Raw genomic sequence first — 21,811 nt, 5'->3', positions numbered from 1 at the left:
GAGACATTATTATCAAGGATGATACTAAATACTCACTAAGTTACACTGTTAACAGAGTATTGTTAAAAGTTGTCGTTAAGTGTAATTTCAGCATTTTCAGTATGAATGCATTAGACTGTGGCATATTCTAGTTAAAATTTCTCAACTTCAAAGTATGTTTGTTTTAGCTCACTGCACACGTTGAAAACGTTTCTCTTCTTTTCAAGGGGAAAAAGGTTTGTTGCAATGAAAGTTGTGAAAAGTGCCCAGCATTATACGGAGACAGCCTTGGATGAAATAAAGTTGCTCAAATGTGTAAGTGTCACTATTGCAATACAGTGTTCAATAACAATAACAGTAGTAGTAGTGAATGAAAAAACCATAGAGAATTGATTTCAGACTCTTGTTTTTTTTACATATTGTCCTCTAAACATGTGGCTTATTATGGGTTAACGTGTTTTCTGAAGCCCCAAAATACTTAAGTTTGTGTGGAAATCTAACCAAATAGTATTATAAAGTGAATTTTTTCCTAAAACGTCAGTGTTTGCATTCTTGGTTTAGGTTCGTGAAAGTGACCCTAATGATCCCAACAAGGATATGGTTGTACAGCTAATTGATGACTTCAAAATTTCTGGAATGAATGGAATTCGTATCCTTTTGAGAACATGGCATTCTCTTTAAAGATATTTCAGTCTACTGAAATAAGCATTTAGTTCTGGCTTTTTTCTTCTAAATCTTACTTTAAATATACAAAGTAGAAGCATCAAAATGTATGTAGGTGCCAGGGGAAGTGCAGTGTGTAAGGCGCTCTATGGAGTGAAAGTAACTTAGTTTTTCTAAATGCATTACAAAATTGCAAAAAAGAAGTCTTATGTATCCTTTTGTGGTCTGGTAGAACTAGAGGTAGATTACTTAAAAATAGAGTTTACTGAAATCATTTTTAATAACTGAAGTTTACAATAATTTTTTTTTTTTTTTGTTCTAGACTGGTAAAGAGAAATTGTCAGTGTCATGAAAAAGCTGGTTTCTGTTTTCTTGTGAGAAGTGTGAGGGCATGGAGATGCTTCTCTTGTTCATGTCATTTTTTGGCCAGGTGCTAACCTTGTTTTTGGCAAAGGTTGTAAAGCTTTGTCTTTGAAAGCTTTCTTTAAAAAAACAAAAGAGGGGTGGTAGAAAAAGAGATAAAGTAAAATACAACTAATTCTCGGTGTAATTTTTGGGTCTGTGAATAAATTTGATTTTAGAGTCGAGCTAAACTGAGTTCTCCTTTCTAATTATATTAGGTGTTTTAGCAGCTTATTATATTACTGTGCTTCCATTTACTGTTACAGCTGGACTCATGTGTGTGCCTGTTGTGTTTTGGAGCCCAGTAGCAGACCTCATTGTTCATGGGTCTCATTGCCATAGAGACAGTTCCTGCTCTAGAGAGCCTGATTATACAGTGATTTTGGTGCTGTGCCTTCAGCCTTCAGCAGATCAGATTAAGGTGCCTTTCACCAAATCCCATCTTCTAGGAGAGGAACGTAGAAGGTGACTGTCAGTAAATCTGAATGCTCACTAGAAAGCATCCTTACAGACAGAAGTGTGCAAGCAGCTTTCATCCCATTCATCTGGCTCTTGGCATTAGTTATGGAGCCTTTGGGTATGTGGTGAGAGTGTGGGGTCAGGAGTTCTCAGTCACAGACTGGTGTCTAATCCCCTTTACCTTTGCCCATTTTTATTTGTGTTCGTGTGACTGTAGTACAATTGAGGAATAATTATTTTTAAAAACCAAAAATTACGATTTAATGTTTTATTATAAAACACTAATATGAAATAAGGAGTACAATAATGCATTTATAGCTATACTAGAAGTAACTCTCATCTCTTTATCAGAGCAATTTCCCAGTAATGTTCTTAAATTCTTGCTAAGATTTACATGTATACCACTGTATTAAAGGTGAGGGCTCTTTCTAGGTGTGAAGAACAAATATTTTTAGTGATAATACTTTGAAATCCAAACTTACATCTTATTGCAATGTAGCACTTACACTGAGAAAGCCAGAGAGACCATGTGCCAGTGAAAAATGAGGGGTCAGGTAGCTTTGTATTGGCAGATTAAAACTGGACAGCTGATGTTGATTTATTCTATTTCAGTTTTGCCTTCATGTTCAAAACTGGTGGTACAGAAATTTTTATGTAGAAGGCAGATGTTCCTGTCTTACTGGAAAGTACATTTTCCAGAAAAGGACCAATATACAGGATGGACTGATCCTGGACTCAATTTTAAATTGCACCTGGAAGTCTGTCAAAGTCCTGACTGCTAGCAAAAATACGATACCAAGTATGTTATGCATTGAGTTTTCCTGAGAACAGCTTGTGCATCCTGAGTTATTTGGGCAGCGGTTGGTTGTGTTGTTTATTTCATCAGCTCCTTTTTAAGTTCTAGGGAAAATAATCTTTGGTGTAGGTTCTCTTAGGATGAAGCAGGATTGATTTTAATGTTTTGGTGCTGTTTACTTTTTAAAATGCCATATTAGTGTTGCATTAGTGTCACTGAGATTCTCAGGTTGAGAGAAATAGAGCAATTTGAGATCTTTTCCATGCTCTGCTGTTTCCAGCTTCCTTTGGGCAAGTCACTAAATATCTGTTGCTTGACTATAAAATAAAGCAACATATGTTTCACAGAGGCTTGATTATTGGTTATGGAATTCATTTAAAAGCTAAAACAAGACAGAAGAGAGGTGGGTGAATCCTTTGGATGGCTAATACCACAAAATGTCGTGGAGCTTCCAAACAGGGAAAATTGTCAAGAACCATGTAGAACAGAGCTGGGATTGTGCAGAGCCATTGGCCTTGCACTGAGAGACTGCAAACTATCACTTCTCCAAGGAGTTAGTGTTTATATACAGAGGAATTTTAATAATGTGTTATGCTGCACTAGGCTGATAATTTTTTTACCTACTTGTTTATTTTGCAAAGATTGCAATTACGACTTTTTCATGAAATAACAGGATTCATGATCTTGGGCACTTTAGTGTTTCAGTGTGAATTATTATGTTTGTTTGAAGTAGACATTTATTAGAGCTGCAATAAATGTTCATTTCAGTGTAGCATTTTTTTAATGAAAGATTCCGATAATCATATAATGGAACAAGTGTTTTGAGAGACAGATGGAAAAAAACCAAAGGAGACATTCCCACACAATCAGACATTATGTCTGATGATACGAATGATTGTAATAAATGTATCTCAAAAGACTATAGAGTATTAATTATCATAGTGTCTAAATGCTGCCAGTCCAAAAGGAACTGAGATGCATCCTAAAGTCTTCTGTGCTGGTACTAGAGCTTAACTATCCTTTGTCCTTTGTCATATTTCTAAATGCTTGAGTAATGTATATTTATAGATAGATAGTTACAGGTAGGATTTGAGTCAAGAAAGAACAGCTCTCAGTACTTAAACCTGTCAGCTGATTAATGTTAGATTTACTCTCACTTCTGCTGCTGTGCTTAGTTTCCTCCTGGGAGACATCCCCTATCTTGCTTTGAAGAGAATTTCACAAGAAACATGTCTCCTAGGTGGGCTTCAGGGGTTTTTTGTTGCAGGACTTTTTGGACCTTCTCCCCAGCCAGGTTATTGGTGCTGTAGGAGGATCCTGAGACTTGCAAGGCTGGTTTCCTGGTAGTTAATGCAGAACTTCTCCCAACTTTTCTCCTTGTTCTGGACAGTCTGGCTTAAGGTTAATCTTTCTCAGATCAGGATAGTAAATCAGACAGCAGGCACATTTCTGCATCCCTACTCCCAACACCGAGCCTGCTCTGTATCTTCTCTCCATTCCAGTTGTCTCTCCAGTATGGAGTGTCCCTTGAGTTTGTCCAAGTCCTCACTGCAAAATGTTGCAATCTCTTTTTTTCAGGTAGACATCACTTTCTGCTGACCTTCCCTCTTTCTGCCTGCCTCTGCCATTCCTCTTAGATCTTCCTTCTTGGTGCACTCCCTTGCCTCTCAGCTGTTTACTTCCCTACATCCCTTTCTCTTCTGGTTACTGGCAATGCTTAACATTTCTGTAAGTGCAAGGAATGTCAGGAATGTGCATTGGAGAGTGCAGCAGCAGTGGTCTGAAGGACTGTGGGCGGGTGTCCTATATTTCATTTCTGAATGTTGCAGTGTCCTGCCTTTTTGCAATCTGTGTTGCTGTAGCTTTGCAGCTTGACTGCGTGGGCTCAGTTAATAAGCCCTGCAGAGCTCATGCACTCTGCTCATCCACTGTGATGGCTGTGTGCTCTACTCGTGACCTGTGTTCATTGTGGGGTGAAGTAACCAAGACTGTTTCCTTTTCTAGATGGCACAGAGTTCTGAGCACACCCAGTTGCTGTGAGTGGGAAATGACTATTCAGTGTTTCCTCTTATATAGGAATTCAGGAACGTGAAATGAGATGAACAGTTGGAAACAGCTGTGTTACAGTTCTTCACAGAGTGCTTTGACCAGTCTTGAGACCTATTACTGTTGGTGTAACTTCAGGATAGAGGATGCAGATGTTAAAACTTGAGTTACCTTTATGTTTATAAGTAGGTACTTGAGAAGAATGTGTATGATAAATTGACAGATAAGGTAAGTCTCATTTTAACTCAAGACATTGACTCTTAGGATCATTGCCAAGACTTTAGTCAATAAAAGTTAGAGAAGTTAGGTAAGATTTCTGACAGTCTACAGGTGGTCAACTGTATGAATGGTCTCTTAACATAGTCTGGTTCATTGAAGTTTTCCTGCAGTATCCATCAATTAATTTTTGCTTATTTGTATTATGTTGTTATTTACGAGGTTATAGTATTATGTAGTTAAGATTTTAACATCTTTTCTGATTTCCAGGTACGTTAAGGTCATTCCCAGCTCATGTTTGAGGATTAATTGGATATAATCTAATTGTGTAACTTCTTTTCAGAACGTTGTGAATGGTAGAACTTTAAATTAGCTTCAGTTTCTGAAGATTTTTCTCATTAGAAAGATAACCTACCCGGGCATGTAGGTGTATAATTTCTTAACTTAGAAAACCCTTTAAGGAGAAATCACAGGAAGTTCTTATATCATGTTTTTTCCTAATAATCTCCCCTGATAATTTACTGTTTGCCTCTGTCAGGGGCCAGCAGTAAACGCTGTGTCTAAGTAAATATTTTGGCATTGTGCTTTTTGCATGTTGCTTCTGAGTCTGCATTTCTTTGTTTGAGAGTTCTTTGGAGATTGCCATTATTCTCTGCAGTTAAAACTGTAGGCTTTAAGAGATCCATTCTCATAGTATGTTAGTGTTTGTTGTCAAGTGACTATTGAGCTTAATAAAAAAATGGTTATTATTGTTCATTTTCTAAAACATGGTTGCTGCACACTTTGGTTACTAAAAGCTTTTGTTCATATAATTTAAAATTTATTAAAAATTAGAGATCATAGGCCAAATCAGTACTTACAGCTGTCTCAAAGAAAAGAAAAATGAGTTAGTTACTGTTTACAATGAATTTCTTAATTATTCACCCTAAGGCTGTTGTTAACATGTCGAAGTTATGGACAAGATTTGTGTAATTAAAATGTTTTATTTTAATTCACTCTGCAGTTGGACACTGGTTCTGTATGGGTTTATATATAATTGAAACAGGTTACCAAAGCATTTACCATGCTCATTTTAGGGGGAATCATTTTCCCTCTAAAGGAGGTGATGACTCCTTTAGCCAGAACACAAGCAAACATTTGTGTTGATCTCATGCACAAGTTTATTTGGAAGTTATCCTTAATTAAATTACAGATGTCTGCATGGTCTTTGAAGTACTTGGACATCATCTTCTAAAATGGATAATCAAGTCCAATTATCAAGGCCTTCCCATTCGTTGTGTTAAAAGCATAATTCGACAGGTAAGTTTTGTAAATATTCTAATCAGGTTTTTCTACAATTGTTAACGGTTTGAAGGTTTGAATTATGATATTTGAACTGAACTCTTACTACTATCTGAGATAATTTTATTTTAATCTCAGTGGGGTGAGATTGCACTGGTGTTACTGTGCATCAAACAATTTTGCTTCTTAAGCTTCTGTAATTCCATGCTGCAGTGGAAAATTATGTGTTTGTGCTACTACTTGGTAATACATTTTTTCCAATTTCTGCATAGTTTTGAGCATTGGGATAGAATCAGTCTTATTTTAAAATGCAGCTGAATGTTGAGTTGCTTAATAAATTTAGTTGCAGTTTCAAGCCAGTTTTTAAAAAACCCCTTTGTGATTAGGTACTTCAGGGTCTAGATTACCTACACAGCAAGTGCAAGATCATTCATACGGACATAAAGCCAGAAAACATTTTGATGTGCGTGGACGATGCCTACGTGCGCAGGATGGCTGCTGAAGCTACCGAGTGGCAGAAGGCTGGGGCTCCTCCCCCGTCTGGCTCAGCAGGTATGAACAGGGTATTAAAATGCAATGTGGGAAACTGCCATCAGTATGTTATTGCTAACAGTATTTTGTCCAGTGAGAATTCACTTTTAAAATAATTGCATATGAAAAATGCGTGTCTGTTTAATTCTTATTCCAGAGTAATGATTTCATAGTGTTTTTGCATGTTCAAGTTTTCAAGGTCCCCAGAAACAGAAAAAGATGTATTGGTTTAAACTTACTCCCCTCCCATCCCATAGGCTTTAATGCCTGGGTTTTAGTCACACTGGATGCTTAATCTCTGATATTGACAACAGTTATTAATCTTACATAAATTATGTCTAGTTCTGTTACAAGTTCACCAGCATCCTTGTGAAATCATCTGCCTTTTTAAAAGTCTGTTGTTACTTTTAAGATGCAGTGAAAAGTTGTACATCCATAGTTTTTCACCCTTAAAAATGGAATTTATTGTACCTAACTGAACTTGTGATAAGCCCATTTTCCTAGGGGTAGAAAATGTTTTATGTCAAGCTTGCCAAGAGTTTTGATAGGAACTGTACCTTATGTTTAGCTAGGAGAAGCCAAGGTAAAGAAGTTCACAGCAATAAGCAAAGACAAACTAGGAGAAAGTGTGGCTTTTCTAGTGATGTTCTTTTTAGTACTATGTACTATATATTTTTAGTACTATCATTGCTACTGATTTGCCAATTGAGCACATCAGCTACAGGCAGTGGAAAAGTAATTCCCTTTGTAATATTGTCAGAAAATATATTACAGATTAAAATCTGTGAGGTATGCTAAAAATACTTTCTGTAATGGGAACAAGTACAGTGATCAGGATCCATTTCACAGCATTACGTATTTTTAGATGAAAAATCGTATAACTGGTGAATGTATTATATTATAGAATTTGACATAATGTGTAATCACATAGCTAGAAAATTTATGTTATTTGTGTGGGAAATAACTTGATTTTGTTCATTCAGCCTTTATATTGCTTTCTGACATTAAAATGAGTATTATTTTAAGGAATGGCATTCTTACCACATTTGGTTCTTAGCAAATTGTAATTAAATATATGGCTTTCCACACAGGAGCTGAGGATGTGTTTTCTTTACAGCATTACAAGAATAGGTTGTGTATAATTTCTCTTTTTATAACAATGATAGTGCTCAGGTTTAAGAATCATTTGAAAACATTGCCCTTTCAGGGGTATTCAAACAGGTTTTCCCCTGAGCTTAGCAGCAGGATCTGAACCTATAAAATAACTCTGTGTTTTATTTAGCATTCCTTAATTGCCATAGGCCTGTGTGCCTGAAGAAGTTTGTGAGAGGTTCTCCTCCATTCAGTTCCTCTTGCTTCACTTTGCTTCTGTCTCCTGTATTTGGTTATTTCTGTTGCTTTGATCACAGGGGAGGTTTTATGTGGCTGTGAGTGTGACAGTCAGCACTGCAGTCCCATCAGAGCCCTCACTGGTGGGATCCTGCTCAGAGGTGCTCGTGCTGGACCTGCTTTTTCTCTGATATGGTGTGTTTTTTGCCTTAGGCACTTCTTCGTGCCTCCAGCCCTAGCAATCAAACTGCCTTGTTTCAGAGTAAAACACATGAGTATTTGTCTTTTCTGTTGAGTACAACGCAGTAGTTGTATCTTTGCTAATATTCCCTGAACTATTTAAACCAGTCTATACCTGCTCTGCCAGCAGACGACATATATTTAGTCTGTGACAGCTCTGCAGTCATTCCATGATTTCTATCCACTCCTAATGGTTCAACCTTTTTTTTTTTTCAATTTCATGATCTCTCTGCCAAGCACAGCACAGTGAACACAGATAGCTGCTAGCTCCTTCCAATCCCAGATGCATGCTCTAATGGAGACATCAAATGATTTTAGGCAGCATGTACTTACAAAGAGTAAAAAATGTGGCTAACAGAGTAAACTTAACACTGCCTTATTTAGTTAAGAATATTTAAAAATTATTTCTACTTGTTTTTGCTTTTATAGAGTTGTTTTTGAAAAAGAAAACCTTTATTTTATTTACAATTTATTTTTTGTCTTTTTAGTGAGTACAGCCCCACAACAAAAGCCTGTAAGTATTGTTATATAATACAATTTAACTGCCTTATTTTCTCTGTTTCTCTGGCTATTAATATATATTAGACTGTTAGTAGGCTCAACCCTTTTTGAAAGCTTCCTTTGAATAAAGCTTTTATCTTTCAAAGAACATTTTTCTTTTCATGTCTGTGGCATTACCAGTTTTAAGCACAGTATTTCTGTGATGGAAATTCTCACAGACATACAGTTCTATAGCTATGTCAAACTAAGTTAAGCATTGTGTTTTCTTCTCTTGAGGAATAATCCATTCATCCAAATCCTGACAAAAATGGGAGAATGCTCTAAATATTGTGCATTGCAAATATCTTAAGGGCATAAAGACCTTAATCATCAAGGCCTGAAAGTTGAAGCAATTCTATGAGGTTTGAAAGATCTCTTTGCCATGTGCATATAGGAATTAACCAATGGTAATACAGTTGTTAAGAAATATCTGTGGTTAAAGCTGCTTTCTGTGTGTACAGAACATGTATGATTTCAGTGGGTGTACAACATGGATGAAAATTACTAGAGTTGTGAAATTTCATGTCTTATTTAGGTGATCCCATGGCTTTTTATGAAAATAACAGGATTAACAGATAAACCTTTGAGGAAATGTTTTTCTCTGTTCCTTGTACTTTATTTTTTTGATTATATGATGATTTCTTACTGTAATATTTAAACAATGAATGAAAATTGGATAGATCTCACTTATCAGATAATAAAAATAGAAGCCACAATTCAGTTAAAATGGGAGGAAGTGTTTAAATCCAAGCTCTGATGTGTTCATTTTTCATTTCCTTATTGTTGTATCTGAGTTTTTCAATCCTTATGTTATATAAAATGAGAAACTTCATGATGGCCATCTGCTGTTTGTAATTCATATGTTTTGGGCCAGAAGGGAGTAATAAAAATGCTTTCCTTTTACAAGACAATAGCTGAACAACACAGGTTTTATTTAAAATTCACTGTTTTCAGTATCTTTAGTTTCTTGTGTCTTTTTGCTCAGAATACTTTTGCTGATTATTACCTGCATTATACAGAGAGAAATTAAATTTATGTATAAACAGCTAATATGATACCCGATTATTTTCCACATACAGTATCATCTGTTAATCCAGACTGAAGTGTAAAATTATTGTGTTTATCAAGGTTATAGGATCATAGGAATTTTATTATGGCATCTTGGATGTATAGATGTATTACTCTTGTATCTAATAATCACCATGTAAAAACATGATTACCTGTGTAAAATTTTGGTGGATTTTTGCCTCATACAATCCTGTATCATTCTTGATTTGAAGTAAACTGGAAAAAGCAATATAATAACTAAATTAGTTGCCATCTAATATTTTCAAAAAATGGTGATCAAACTGTAAATTAACTGTAAATTAGTAAATAACTGTAAATTAGTTTGGTGTGAGATGCCTTGAAAATAAATAATGACTTTTTCTTTCTTTGGTATTTAAGGTTGGAAAAATATCCAAAAACAAAAAGAAAAAACTGAAGAAAAAACAGAAGAGGCAAGCTGAGCTGCTAGAAAAACGCCTGCAGGAAATAGAAGAGCTAGAGCGGGAAGCTGAAAGGAAAAAAATAGAAGAAAATGTAACCTCAGCTGTACCATCAAATGAACAAGAAGATGAGTACCACCCAGAGGTGAAACTAAAAACAGCTGATATAGAAGAGGTAGTAGATGAAGAAGCTGGAAATGATGATGGTTAGTATTACTTGTTTTTATTGGCCCTGAGTTTACTGTTTCAGAGCAGAAAGTAACTGTGCAGTGTTGCATCTGGTGCAGTGAGCTCCTAACTGCCCTTGATCATTAAGTTAATTTTCTTCTGTAGGTAAAATTGTAACTACAAAACCTAAAAAGGTAAAGAAAAATCCAACTTACTACAGAAGTGAAGAAAACCATCAATAGCAGTGTATAGCTATAAACAATTCAAAAAAGCACATAGAAAGTCCAACAGATCAGTCACCATGCCACATTAAGTGGAATAACTGTGTATCCTGGTGAAGTAGAAGAACAATAAGAAGTATTTTTCTGTAATATTATTGTCGTAGTTGGAATCATCATTGCTTTCCCTTTTTCTTCTTACAGTGTTTGTTGTAATAATCTATCAGGTAACAAAGGTTGCAACTTCTTCACTAAAATTTTTGCTATGTCTGGTTAAAATTCCTGTTCAGTCCTGGTGGCTTGGACCATAATTGTTATGGTCCAGCTTCATTCTGGTTTCCCTGATTTTCTTGTCAGCTCTTTAGACCAGATAAAGATGTAACTACTGAGACTGTAATTCAGTTTGGTTTGCTTTAGGTCTGCTCTTACAGAGAGTTTTCCTACTTCTGTGATGACTCCGTTGACATAGATTGATTCTGGATTTTTAAAAGCTTGCATTCAAGGCCTCATCCATCTTCCCTTCATAGCATTATTCTCTTCTGGATTGTTCCCTCCTGAACCACTTAGCATTTTTTATTTTTCCAACAGTCTTACTAGTCCTTTCTTTTGCCTTTAATTTAGATTTTAAGGTTTGCATATTTCAGTGATATTCAGTGTTTCCTTGTGTGATATGTCAGAAGTCAGGTAGTTACTGAAGAGTTAAAAATGATGAAATGCCTAATTTTAGTCTGGTTTATTGATGTGTGGTGTAATGTGTTGCTTGCTGAAACTTTTCAGGTGAAGCAGAAGATCAGGATGAAAAAGAAGACACAGAGAAGGAAAACACTGAAAAAGATGATGATGTTGAGCAGGAACTTGTCAACACTGACTCCACAGACCCTAAGTGGATAGAATCCCCCAAAACAAATGGCCATATTGTGAACGGCCCATTCCTATTGGAACAGCAGATTGAAGATGAAGAAGAAGAAGAGGAAGAATGTCCAAATCCAGAGGAGTATAATCTTGATGATCCAAATACAAAAAGTGATTACTCTTATAGCAGCTCCTATGAACAGTTTAATGGTGAATTGCCAAATGGACGTCATAAAATTCCAGAGTCCCAGTTCTCTGAGTTTTCAGCGTCTGTGTTCTCTGGGGCTCTGGAGTCTGTAGCCTGTGGTTCTGCTGTCTCTGAAGGATCAACTGTAACTGAAAGGGAGGAGAGCAGCCCTTCTCATGACAGGAGCAGAACGGTTTCAGCTTCCAGCACTGGGGATTTGCCAAAAAGTGAGTGTTCCTCTTAATGGCTTTTGTCTAGTAGCATGGGTGTGCATTGTATTAAATAGAAGAGGCAGGTAAATGGGCTACAAAGGTAGTGGTTAGGTTAAGAAAAGATTGTTTAAGTAAATTGGATGATTTTTCTTGCAGTACTGTGATTTATGGGTTATTTTCCACTCTAGAACTTCCTTTTAAGGGGTATAAGATAAATAAATTATTGTAGAATAAACAAACATTTGCATTGACAAATCAGCCTACATGTGAAAGAGAAAAGGAAGTCTGTAATTGTAGATAAACGTCATTCCTGTAGTTTAAAGGTAGAAGATGAGCATGAGATCATTTATCCTGACGTCCTTTGATAACAAGTCAGTAATATACCATCTTTTAAGCCCAGTAACCTTTATTGTTGGCTTAAAATGTATTTTTCAAAAAGAAAAATACCTGTTCTTAAATGGACAAATGAAATTATAATCTGTTGTGATTGTAATGTGTTCCATTGCTTGGTGCTCTGAATTATTTTAGAAGAATTGTAGCAAGTTTGAGCTTGTCTGGCTGCAGATTCTATCTGTTACTTCTTGTCACATCTTTTCTCAGTCATATTGAAAAATTCTGTATTATGCTGTGTTTTCATTCATTAATTGTTCTTTCTGTGTTAAACAGTTCCAGTCTTAACCTTTTGTTAATACTCAACAGGGCATGTTGCCAACCCTCAACTCATTATGGTGTTTCTATATTCAGCATGGTTTTGGACATTTAAATTTTGGCCATCAGTCCAGAACTTTTGCCTGTAAATCCATTTGAATATATGGAAGGTGAAATCTTGGTGTCATTGCAAAAAGCTGGATTTTTGCCATTGAATTAAATAGCTTCAGGTTATTAACATAGGTCTTATTTATAGTGCCAGTGGTTAAATAATAAATATATGGGTTTCAGCTTTAATAAAGAAAATACTGAGTCTAAATCTGTGAGCAGATAAAAGAAAATGGGAGTTCAGGGAGAAGATCACCAAGCCTGCCATCAACATTGTCACAAAGCTGCACTGAAAAATGCAGTCAAGTGTATTTCTTGGTCTAAGACTTTTGAAGAGCAAGTCATACAGTTTATTACAGGGTCTGACAGGAAAAGTAAGGTAAGAAATATGAAATAAAATACAGCTCAGTAGAACTGCATTTCTGGAAGATCCAGGCAAATAAGGCTTTTAGTTCATGTCCTTACACTCTTAAGTCCCTGAAACAATACAGAGGAGGTTCCTAGATGCCTGGTAGTTTCTTCTTTTGTTCTGCCAGCTGTAGATAGGCAGAAAGATTCCACTGGTGTTTTCCTGGGGTGGTGTGTAAAATCCTTGTGTCTTCAGAGCTTAAAGCTGCTTTTGTCCTCATGGAAACAGCTTATGTCCATAGCTGGAGAAAAAACCCTACTTTATTCCTCCTTGATGTTTTCCCATCAGTTCACACACCTTTCTTGCAGAGAAAGAAGACAGACAGTAAATTCAGTGATAGTTGACTTTTTTGAAGAAAGGGGAAAAGCTGAATGTTACAGATTTTAATGGCATCAATAATAACATTAAGTATAACAGTCATAAAACAGATGAAGGTATTTAGACAGAAGCATACAGGAATTAGAGGCTATTTAATATTTTTAAATGATGCTACATAATTTTTCACCATATCTTTATTCTCATTTTTTTGTACTGAAGTAGACCTTTATTTGTTCCTCTTTCTCTAGGCATTGCTATGCATTGTTAAGTGGCATGGTCTCATCTTATTTTTTTGGGGGTTCTGGCTTTATTTGGTGCACAAACCAGTTTGTGTTTGGTGGATGTGCAGTTTTTATCATTTTCAAGTTTTCACTGCGTGACCAAATGCCCTGAAGATAGATCTGTAATTTCCTCACGACTCTCCTCCTCCTCTTTTCAGTGTTTGAATGTTTGCCAAATACATTGTCATGCAGAGATTGTGAGAATTAAGGTGATATTTCTTAGTTTTTATGGAACTAGGACACAGAAATGTTCACTAATTTTGTGCACATAATTTTATTTGGATGCTTTTTTGTGAGTACTTTTTAGAAAATACACTTATTCTGACTTCAATTTCAGTTGTAAATGAAATACAGAATCCAAGAATTCATCTTTCAGAAGAGACAGGACTTAAGCATCATGAGTTTTTAGAAAAATACAAAAGTGTAGGCACTTCCCTATTGCCTGCTCAGGTCCCTCTCAGGAAAAGTTTGAAGAAAGCTGTTGTGTAATGCCATATTCAGATGTCTTACTCATGGGTCTTTTTCCCCCCCTTCATTTGACTTTATTTACTGCAGTCCTTCAACAAGATGTGTGGGAAGGATTTATCCAGCATTGTCTTGTTTTTTGGTTTTTTTTTTGCAAAGACTGCTGAACTGAGAAGGGTCCTGTTATTTCTTCAGTAATGCATGTGATTGTGTTAAAAAAATGGCACAGTACTATGCAGCATGTTTTAAGGGAAGACTTTAGTATTAAGCTTACTAATCTTACTAGTTCCTATCTTTTGAATGTTTTGCTTCTTCCTAATGTTGATGCTTTTTATAAAGTTGAGTCTTGGACTCCATTCCAGCTTTTTTAGAGGGCTGTTTGTTGAGGTCACTGCCCCCTCTGCCTTTTGCTATTTAAATACTCCTGTATTTTCATTCCCTCTCTCCTCTGGTGGACCCTGCCATTTTCTTTTCTGGTTGGCCAATATTCAGTGCTCTGATGACCCATTCAGGCTTCCTGTGCCAGCAGTTGAAGATCTCCATCTGATTTCAGTCACTCCAAATTCACCATGAGACATACAGTATTTTTTGTCCTTGTCCCCATGTCTGGTGTATTTTCCTTTTCCAAGTCTTTCACCAGTTTATCAGATCACTGCAGCCACAAGTTCTTTTTGGATCTAGTACCTCTTTATTATCTTACCTTCAGTTTCCAGTTTACACCTTACAGCTCTGGGACAAGGAAACAGAGACCAGTCCTGTGCTTCCCTGAGATTTGTGATACCTGGTTCTGTCTTCTGCCTTCAAGTCATCTGCTTTCTTCCCAGTTTAGGAACTAGCAGGTGGAATGTCAAAACAAAGAAAAGCAGCAATCTCTACTGGTGGTGTTAAGGTTTCAGTGTCCCAAGAGCCTCTAAAGGTTGCAAGATTAATCAGATTAAAGTTCTGCCTTTTTAGTCTGGATCATAATTGATGCAAATAGGACCTTGAGAGAACTTTGAATGCTGATTTTTTTTGTGAAAAGGATGACAGCCCCCTAGGCTCTCAAATTGGCCAGGTTTTGGTGAGTCTTTTACCCCTTGGGATAGGTTTAAAAAAAAAATTCAGCTAGATTTTATTTACTGTAGCCAGGAGGCATGGAAGTAGAGGATTTATTTTCTCAACCAAACTGTTCCAAGAACATATCTTTCATGTGTGTAGTGGGTGAGTTCTTGGAGTCTGAGTTTTCACATTTTCTGTCTGAATCTGTTCTGGGAAACATATACTCTGGTTTTGCTTAGAAGCTCCTCTGGATATTGTAGTAATAGTGATTTGGCAGCTAAAAAATGTGAAAAATTTGCACTTGAAATGTATAAGAATATTTAGAAATCGGAGTAAGAAATCCTATTTATGTTGCTTTAATTTCTTGTAACGTTCAGCAAATTATTTTCATGTCTTCAATGCTGAATGAAGTGTCAAGGCAAAACTGCTTAGAGATAATGAATAGTAGGCTTAACATGCTAACTAGTCTGCATTTTGCTTGTGTTAGCAAAAACTCGTGCTGCTGACTTGCTGGTGAATCCACTGGACCCAAGAAATGCAGATAAAATTAGAGTTAAAATTGCTGACCTGGGGAATGCCTGCTGGGTGGTAAGTGTAACTACATCATTTTAGCTGTTCACTATTTAGAACAGGTCTTTTTATAGTCCTTTTTTCCCATTAATGTGGTTCTTTCTATTTTAGCACAAACACTTCACAGAAGACATCCAGACAAGACAGTACAGATCCATAGAGGTTTTAATAGGAGCAGGTTACAGTACACCTGCTGATATCTGGAGTACAGCATGTATGGTAAGAACAATGCAATGTGTATTTTACAAGAGTAAGGCTCCTAAGACCAGTTGTTTATTTAGTCAGGAAACCTGATGGGGATTGTTTTGACGTTTTGACACAAATGCATTATCATAAATGATGCTGTATCAGATAACTGGTGTTGATTTCTTCCCTTTCTTTCAATTTCTTCAGCCTTCTTAATGAAAAGGAAATATTTTGTAGAGCACATCTGATTTTCATGTGATGTATTTTAAACTTGTAGTCAGAAACATGCAAGTTTAGAGAGAAAATACATGTCTATTCTGAAATGACAAAATGTAACTGACAAAGTACAACTGTTTGTTTCATTCCAGTCTTAGAACCTGGGCTACTGTTAGCTGTGATTGCATTCCCTTTTCTTGTGTAAAGTAGCAAAATAGTGAAATACTTTAAATTGGTGCCAAGTGCAGTCAAAACAGATTGGATTAGACTTGGTTCTAAACTTTCAAGAGAAGGAATTCAGTTTATTGGCGTAAAATATGTGGTAACATTCTGTAGAATTAGTTTGAACACAACTGAAATGACAGCTTTTTAAGAGTCTTCAGAGAAAAGAAAAAGTGAAAACTTAATCATGCAGCTTTCTGAAACACCCTAATATCTCTTTGGGGATGAACAAGCTGCATGCATCTTCTCATTTAAGATAGAAGATGTATATGCAAAAAAAAATTAGAAATACCTTTGCCTATTTTAAAAGGGAAAACTTAATCAAATCTTTATATTTTACAAATACATGTCTGATAAGAGTAAGTGTGTGAGGAGGAGGAGGAGGAGAAGACTCAAATACTAGACACAGTTTGCAGGCGTGGGTGATGAGAAGAATTACACAGCCCGGAGGGAGGGGAGGAGGAGGATTGAAAGGAACATGAAATCCTACAGATATTATAAGTTCAGCAAGCCATGTGTTGGAAGTAACTAACCCATAAGTGAAATTAAAGTATGTTTTCTCTGGTGTTTAATACTAGCTTTTTCCTAAGTATGCAACAAACCCCTCCATTTCCAAATTTACTCTTCTATTTGGGGACAAAATGGAGAATTTTGCTATTACGTTGAAACAAAGCATAAAAAATATTCCACAGTTTGTTCTTTAATTCTTTAAGTTATTCTTCTCTTAACTAACTACAAAGTCATTATAGAGACTTTTTTCTTCTACCTAGTGTTTTGTAAACCTCAGTTGAACTTGATAACCTTCTATTTTATTGGACATCCTGCATTCATCTTTAAGTTGTACCCATTGCTGCTAATTTTATAGTCTTATATGGTCTTTTAGTCTTGTAGCTAAAGGCACATAAAGCAGGCTGAGGCCTACCTAGAACTGTATTTAAAGATAGTGGGGTACTAAATATCAACATCACACCTAAGGAATATAATATTCTTGCAATACTTGGGCTTGCCCACCCTATTATCACTTCTCTTCTGTATTATGTAAGTGTTACTGCTCTCTTCAAACTCAGGGAAAGAAAAAGGCCTAAAACATCACTGCCACTGGAGGTATCTTAACCCAGATTCACAATTATGTATGAAATTCCATTATTTTAAAGAGAAAATGATATTTCTGCTTTTTTGTTATGTAAGCCTTGCAGATAGTAAAGCTTTTCAGGCAGAAGTGCTGTAATTCTCTCTTCTGTCACAATCTTTAGGTTTTTGCCCTTAAGAAGTGCAGTAAAAATTTTATAACATTGCATCATTTACATACAGTTGTTGAATACAATTGCCATCATGATATAGTTGTGTAAAAAATAGAGAGCATCCTCTCAAGTTCATAGAAAAAAGTCATAATTTGAAAACGCCTAGAATCTGTTCGCATTGCTGTGTGGCTGAGAAAATGGGTCAGAGCATTGGGGATGCTGATCCTGTATCAGATGCAAAACAGCTCTGAGGTAGGGATTGCCTTGAAGGCCTTAATGCTTCTTTCTGCAGAGGACTTGTAATAAAGATTAACAGCCAGGAAAGCATTCCTGATGTGGAACTGCAAACTCCCAAATTTATTTAGGCTGTCTTTGGAAATTATGATGTGAACCTCTCCAGTCCCTAAGGCAGTCAGGAACTGTGAAGTGCCAAAGTGTTTTAATGCCTCTACAACCCCACTTGCTTTCTCAAGTTTGGTTACCTTGTTGTACCTAGATTTGGTTCAGAAAATGCCCTTCTAGGTTATATTGCTCTTGTTTCATATTTAATTAACTCTGTTCCATGTTTACTGTGTTTTCAAAGGGATTGTCTGCTGGAGCAGGTGGTGTTTATTTTCAGCCAAAATACAGCTTAGGTACCCTGTTAGCCTTGATGTCCAGGACTCCCAGAGGAGAGCAGAGGTGACTTTGCTTGCAAGTCCTGAGTCATTAAGGGCATTTTTGGAAGCAGTACTGTGCAAAATCAGTGGTTCAGCAGTATTTCCATTACTTTTTCCTTGGCAAGTTTCCATCCATCCATACTTTACCTAAGGAGACCACACCAAGCACACATGAACACTGCTTAGCTTGCAAAGTAGAAGATTTTCTCCATGTATTTTGTATCCATTGCTGTGTCAGATATTCTAGCTCACATCTCCATTTAAAAAATGGCAAAAAAGGCCTTGCTTAGAACTTAATGTCTGTAGGGTTTCTGTGTCACAGATTTATGTGTATATAAAACTCACAAATCTTTATGTGTCCTGGATTATATGAAGGATGACTTGGAATGCTTGGTACCAGGATTCACCTGGGGTCTTAACTTGGTCTTGTGCTTTATAGATCTGCATTTGAGCCTAAGGTTTTCACTGCCTTTTGCTTACTAATGAAATAATCTTGCTCACTGAGGGTAGCAGTGGCCATGAGTAGATCAGCCACTGGTTCTTGTATTGGCTTGTATTTATGGCATCAAGTGTGTAAAGCACAGAAGATTGTGTTTTATCTCAGTACAATGTCTTTTTCCATCATACCATTTGCCTGTCCATTTTACACAGTCTTTAATAATAAGGATGAAGATGAGGTTTTTAAACAAGGCCTCTGATAAACTGGCCCTGAGCATGCAAAGCATCTGTGTTCCTGTGTGCACAGCAACTTCCAGAATATCCCCTTATGAATCTTCTGGGATGTGGTACATTGTGTCTGAATGGAGAGCATTCCTTACCTGGGCTCAGTTAGTTTGGGATGGCTTTGTGTAGCCAGCAGTGTGATGGTTTTGATGCAGCTTCCAGGAAAGAAAAATCCTGTTTTATTTGTATTGACTTCAGTATGGGACTAGCCAGTTTCTGATCAGGATTACTTGTGCTGGGAGTGCATGTAATCAGAGCCACATAAGGGCTCTGCCCAAACAGCAAAAGAGGGCAAAATAACTCAGTGCTAATAGTCTTGCAGTGCTGTTTCTTTGGTGTTATGTCAGTGAATAAGTAGCATTGCATGCCAGCAGCCTGTGAGCTGAATCTTCTCATGTTAGATAGTTTATCACAGCCCAGTTCTTGTGCCCCAGACTTCTTTGGATCAGGTTTAAAGGACGAATGTGAATGCTTTAGACCAGTACCAGTCCTGTGCTCAGGTGATCTGAGTTGCAGAGTTGCTCAGAAGGGAAGAAAGAGGATGATGCATATCTTTGGAGGCTTATAGTCAGTGCATGCATGAAGTGCTGTGGAAGAGGTTGGATGTCAGTGGGCTTTTCCAGACCACAGCAGAGTTGTTTGCTTGTTCAGTGCTTGGCAAAGAATGCCACAAAGTGTGACTTTTTTTCTTTAGATTTTGGTGATCTTGGTTAGAATGATGTTGTCATTTGCTGGACATAAGTTTGGTCAAGGAAATTGTACAATGCCCTTTTATTTTTCTTCTAACAATGTGGCCTGTTGATGTGGAATACTCATGGAGAGCTAGACTCTGGGAATCTCTCCACATTTACTAAATTCTAGATGTTCCCTTCCTGTACTAAGCCCTAATTAAATTCTGCAAACAGGGAGGTGCATCTCTCATTTTCACCCAAAAAAGGGAATAGATTTGGAGGCAGCAGTACCTTTGACAGGATTGAAAACATTCTTGATGATTTCGTTGTATCAGTTTGAATTTCCACATTAACAGTATTGAGCGGGTTGCTTTCTTTAGAGCAGAAACTGAACAGACACTGAGTGATTTAGCATTTCCTAAATCCCAGAAAACACAGAACACAGTACTCCACTGCTGCTGCCAAGAAATCCTGGCAAGATAAGGGAGTTAGTACTGGCAGACAGCATCCTTTTGTATTGCTTCTGGAAGCACCATAATTCCGCTGCTTTTCCTTGTTCCAATCTCCTTGGATTGGAGACAGGAAAAGCACCTGAAGTGATGAATCTCATCATCTTACTTTTGTTCATTACCTTTGGTTTGAACTGCTGGGAAGAGGTGACTGTGTCACAGGCTGGGACATGAACAAGGCTTTTTAAGTTTTTAACACTTTCCTGAGGTGTCTTTTGTGGAGAGTTGCGATTCCTGCAACATCCTCTCTTTGTAATAAGACGTAGCAGACAGAAGACAGCTATAGATCAGCAGGAAGTCAGAGGAGGTGAAAATTGTACTTGGTATTTTATCTACCCAAAGAGAATACAGATGATGAAAGAAAGCACCACGAGGTGTGACGGAAAGGGGACAGGCAAAGAGCTTTCAGAACAAAGGACATGCTTCTACAAGGCTAGCCAGTTTACAGCAGTGGGGTTTATTCATGGTCATTTCTGCTCATGTCAGAGGTACAGAATGGAGAATAAACAGGATATCGTAAGTTATATTAAAATTAAGCCTCATGTAAGTGCTTGTAGGTGCATTGCAGGTTTGTGCCCCCAGTTTATTACTTTGTATGCCGTTCTCCAACGTGGAGTGGAGAGATAACTGTCCTTAACTACTCTCAACTGCTGTAAGCAGGGAAAAAATGATCATGTCTCCATGGGATCATGAGTATCATCATGTCAGTATGTGTGAGTGGCACATACCAAAGGTGTGATGACAAGCTTCAGTCTGTACAGAAGCAGTATTTTGAGGAAAAATTGAAAATCAAAAATGTGGTTTTGAGGGGAGAAAAAGCTGAAGTTGCTATGCATGTATTTTTCAGTAGGCAGATACAGTACAGAATGCTGTTATTACTTGCTGTACACCCTTTTTGAAGGTGGTGGGTGGACAACCTGAAACACTCAAAAGAAAATGATTTCCCAGAGGAGCTGACTTTCCAAAACAGCCACTCGGTATGCATGATTCCAAGATCGGAGTACAGCAAATAAAATAACCCTGTTTCCTTTCCAAGCATCCCATGCAAGTCTCTGTTTTGTATATTTGGCCTTTCTTACCAAGCATTAACCATGCAGAATGCCTTTCATACTCTTCCCATTGCCTGACTCTTCAGAGGGAGATGTCCACGGGAGAACAAACTGTCAGCTGGTGTGTGTATCTCAGAAAGCTTTCTGATCTTCTTTCAGAGCTCCCACTAATCTGTGGAACAGTGTTCTTAAAACCAAACCTGTTTTTAAAGCAGTTACAGTCTTTGCATTCACATCTCTTCATTTCAGCTGGGGCGGAGAAGCTCTGGCCAAGAGCTGCATCTCATCTGTCAAAATAATAATTCTGGCCTGTAGCTTGTTGTTCTTTTTCAGCTGGGGCTTCAATTCAGGGAGGCTGATGCAGTCCAAGTGAATTGTTCTTCCAGTCCTCTCCCAGAGAGCTTTCCCTAGGCATGCATCCATTTTTCAATCACCAGACTGAGTGCACAGCTGTCACACAGTGAAAATGTAGCTATTTCCAATTGTGTGTTTAGATATGGGTCCATTATATAGCAGTGCCACCAGTTCTGTACTGTGCTAGGTTCACATACAATCAGGAAAGAAATAGAGCCTCTTCAGAGCCTATAAAACAGCAGTGTAACCATTTATATGAAAGGTTCACCATCTGCAGATGGAGAAAAGCAGTCTAGACTGTTTTCTGTGAGAACTTTAGGAAAGTGGTAAATAGAAATTGCCAGAATACTCAGTAAAGATGGATGGTTGCCTTGGGCTTCTGTGCCATATGTTGAATGTGATGTATCTAATTTTTTATCTCCAAGTAATAAATAAAATGCTGACTTGTCTTGAGGTAAATGTCAACATCAAGTAAAAAAATAATGGTATTTTAAAGTTGGAGTTTCTGTCAAGAAACTTGTTTTTAGAAATTATTACT

General features: G+C 37.1%; 1 protein-coding gene across 5 annotated transcripts in view; it reads left to right on the top strand.

The window, feature by feature from the left end:
• SRPK2 (SRSF protein kinase 2) overlaps positions 1 to 21,811 on the top strand; it is a 126,136-nt gene that overhangs the window by 91,587 nt on the left and 12,738 nt on the right. For all 5 annotated transcript variants that reach the window (XR_005952735.1, XM_041405461.1, XM_041405458.1 and 2 more), the window contains 9 exons: positions 207 to 294; positions 541 to 628; positions 5,754 to 5,860; positions 6,229 to 6,394; positions 8,431 to 8,456; positions 9,929 to 10,175; positions 11,133 to 11,621; positions 15,361 to 15,461; positions 15,555 to 15,662. Coding sequence is in view for 4 of the 5 variants with exons in the window: in XM_041405461.1 (XP_041261395.1) it covers positions 207 to 294; positions 541 to 628; positions 5,754 to 5,860; positions 6,229 to 6,394; positions 8,431 to 8,456; positions 9,929 to 10,175; positions 11,133 to 11,621; positions 15,361 to 15,461; positions 15,555 to 15,662 (1,420 nt within the window). In the remaining variant the exon portion in view is untranslated. The remainder of the gene's footprint in view (positions 1 to 206; positions 295 to 540; positions 629 to 5,753; positions 5,861 to 6,228; positions 6,395 to 8,430; positions 8,457 to 9,928; positions 10,176 to 11,132; positions 11,622 to 15,360; positions 15,462 to 15,554; positions 15,663 to 21,811) is intronic.

The sequence above is a fragment of the Onychostruthus taczanowskii genome, unplaced genomic scaffold (genome assembly GCF_017590055.1).
Source record: "Onychostruthus taczanowskii isolate IOZ18803 unplaced genomic scaffold, ASM1759005v1 scaffold23, whole genome shotgun sequence".
NCBI classification, from domain to species: domain Eukaryota; kingdom Metazoa; phylum Chordata; class Aves; order Passeriformes; family Passeridae; genus Onychostruthus; species Onychostruthus taczanowskii.
This window is presented reverse-complemented; position numbering and strand designations above follow the sequence as displayed.